Source organism: Nicotiana attenuata, unplaced genomic scaffold (genome assembly GCF_001879085.1).
Source record: "Nicotiana attenuata strain UT unplaced genomic scaffold, NIATTr2, whole genome shotgun sequence".
Classification (NCBI taxonomy): domain Eukaryota; kingdom Viridiplantae; phylum Streptophyta; class Magnoliopsida; order Solanales; family Solanaceae; genus Nicotiana; species Nicotiana attenuata.
This window is the reverse complement of record NW_017673731.1, coordinates 57,724-60,175: the sequence shown is the minus strand read 5'-3', so window position 1 is coordinate 60,175 and position 2,452 is coordinate 57,724. Positions and strand designations below refer to the sequence as shown.

The following is a 2,452-nucleotide window of genomic DNA, read 5'->3' as shown; positions in this document are numbered from 1 at the left end:
AGTCCATAGTGAACAAGTAAAAGTGAACGGAGGGAGTATTAATTTTTGTATATTAAATACATTTCTAAAATCTTGTATACTAAATTCATAGAAAATTATGTAACTAAGTGACAACCTATACTATAATTTATAACATCATCTGTTTTTACAATTAAGTTAAAATTTGGAACAAAGTTTTGTTCTAAAAATTTTACTATGCTCAGAAAGAAGTTAACTGCCCATGTTCATGTTCAAACAAGGACAAGGTGGTTAACTAGTTGTTCGTTTGTGCATAAAGCATGTTGACGAATGTGTATTTTTGCCGTATAGCCGACAAAATCTATATATATATATATATATATATATATATATATATATATATATATATATATATATATATATATTCAGTTATCAAATTATTTTACACTGCATTTTTACATTTTGGATGTCAAGTTAGGTTTAATAGTTCAAACTTCCCTATCCACAGACCACAATAGATGTAGTGGTACTCTTCAAGCAACCTCCTAGCTCCGCCTAATTCTTAAACACCAGAGCCCAAAGATTCGTCAATTTTTTTTCCACTAAATACATTGATATGTACTATACTTCGTATTTTCAAAAACAGTAGAAAATAAACATTAATTCAAGGGGAGCCTTAACCTGTATAGTTGTTGTGACCATGAGGTCACATGCTTTAGTGCTGGAAATAGCAGGCAGTATCATCAGCACTCTCATTTTTATATGTATATTTACATGCCCAAAATGCGATGCTGATTTCTCTTTCCGGTCACTATTTACTCTAATTTCACCACAATTGTCAATGTTCGAGCTGAAAAAGATAAAATCCAATACTAATTTACAGACTTACAGTGAAAAAACAAGTCAAAATCACTCAATTTAACTTTTGTTACCGCTCTTATAAAATTGCTAACGAGGCTGCAGATGTTGAGGAAGCCGGAACCGAACCTGAGACGCCGGAGACCTATCGGCGACGCCGTGCCAACATATGCCACCTCGGCACAACTCGTCGGAATGATGACGTGGCTGATAAAGCTGCTGAGTAGGATGATGATGATGAAGATTACGATTACGTGTCAACGCATACCTAGCCTTACGTGACACGTCATACGTCAGACTCAAAATCAATATAATACCTACTACAGTTGTCGACACAATCAGCACAAATCCTCCGCCGTAGCTCCGCCCAGTCATCAATCCATAAGCCTTCATAGCAGCTATCACCAATAAGTACAACGTTGTCAAATTCCCCACTACTCTGTCCGAAATCGCCATTTTTATCACCCAATTTTTGGAAATAATGGAAATTATCAGCAGCTCATATACTGATAATAAAAGGTTAAAAGGGAATATGATAGGGAGTGAGAATTACGACTTTTGGTGGGGTGGGGTGGGGTGGGTGGTGTAAAATGATGCTATGGGGTTTTGAGCTTATCTTCTCTTTATTTGTTATTTTTGAGGAAAGGGAAAGTGAAAGGGAAAGGAAACAATGAATGTGATTCAGTACCCAACTATAGAGACTCATCCATTGGCTGATACTAATGACAGTTCCAAATATACGAAGACGTGTGTCTAATTTTAGGTAGTCTTAAATTCCTTATTGCGACTTTTAAGACTGCCAATTATGTCGTCATTTTACTCTTGACTCACTCGATAGGCAGTAGAAGCATTAACTTTTCTTCACTTTTATTTGACTTTACACATTACTTAAAAAATACTTCCTCTACTTGCTTTTACTTGTCCATTATACTAAAAATATATTTTTTTATTTTTAATTATCCACCATACCAAATCAAGAAAAAAACAATCTTTTTTTTCTTCTTGTTTTACCCTTATCATTAATTAGTCATTTTCAAAATTATTTCTCAAGACTTTTTGAAATGCTATTATTATTAGGGGTTATATGGTAAAATACACACTATAATCATTATTTTTTAAAGGACGTGAAAAGTTCAAAGTGGACAAGTAAAAATGAACGGAGATAGTAATAAATAAAATATATATTTACCATGATATCTCTATTAATTAGTGTATAGTCTTAATGACATTGAAAAATGATTTAGAATGAGTAATTAATGCTAAGGATAAAATAGAAAAAATAAATTAATTTTCTCTCGATATGCGAAAAGTGACAAGTAAAAATAAAAATTTATTTTTAGAATAATTGATAAATAAAAGTGAACGGAGGGAGTATAATGTAAGGGTCGTTTGCTGTGATGGATAAACAAAAATAATTCTTAGATAAAAGTTTAGCACCACCTTATACCTTGTTTTGTTATTAATTCTGGGATAAGTTATCTCAGGATTAAAAATAGTAGAAAACTTATACCTGTCAGATGATGGATATTAATCTTAGGATAAAGCCATAAAATTAAAAATCTCACAATTAATACAACATATCAAACGGTCAACGAGATATAATACTAGGATAACTAATTCTAGCATAACTAGCTCA

The 2,452-nt window shown here is 32.3% G+C and overlaps 1 protein-coding gene across 1 annotated transcript; it reads right to left on the bottom strand.

Annotated features, from left to right (window-relative positions):
• Positions 1–569: 569 nt before the first annotated feature.
• LOC109217127 lies at positions 570–1,497 on the bottom strand. Its single transcript, XM_019381358.1, has 2 exons — positions 891–1,497; positions 570–808 (listed from the first exon to the last, which is right to left on the bottom strand). Exon 1 carries the CDS (start codon positions 1,270–1,272, stop codon positions 907–909), a length of 366 nt encoding a protein of 121 aa, XP_019236903.1. The 5' UTR covers positions 1,273–1,497; the 3' UTR covers positions 570–808; positions 891–906.
• Positions 1,498–2,452: the final 955 nt, after the last annotated feature.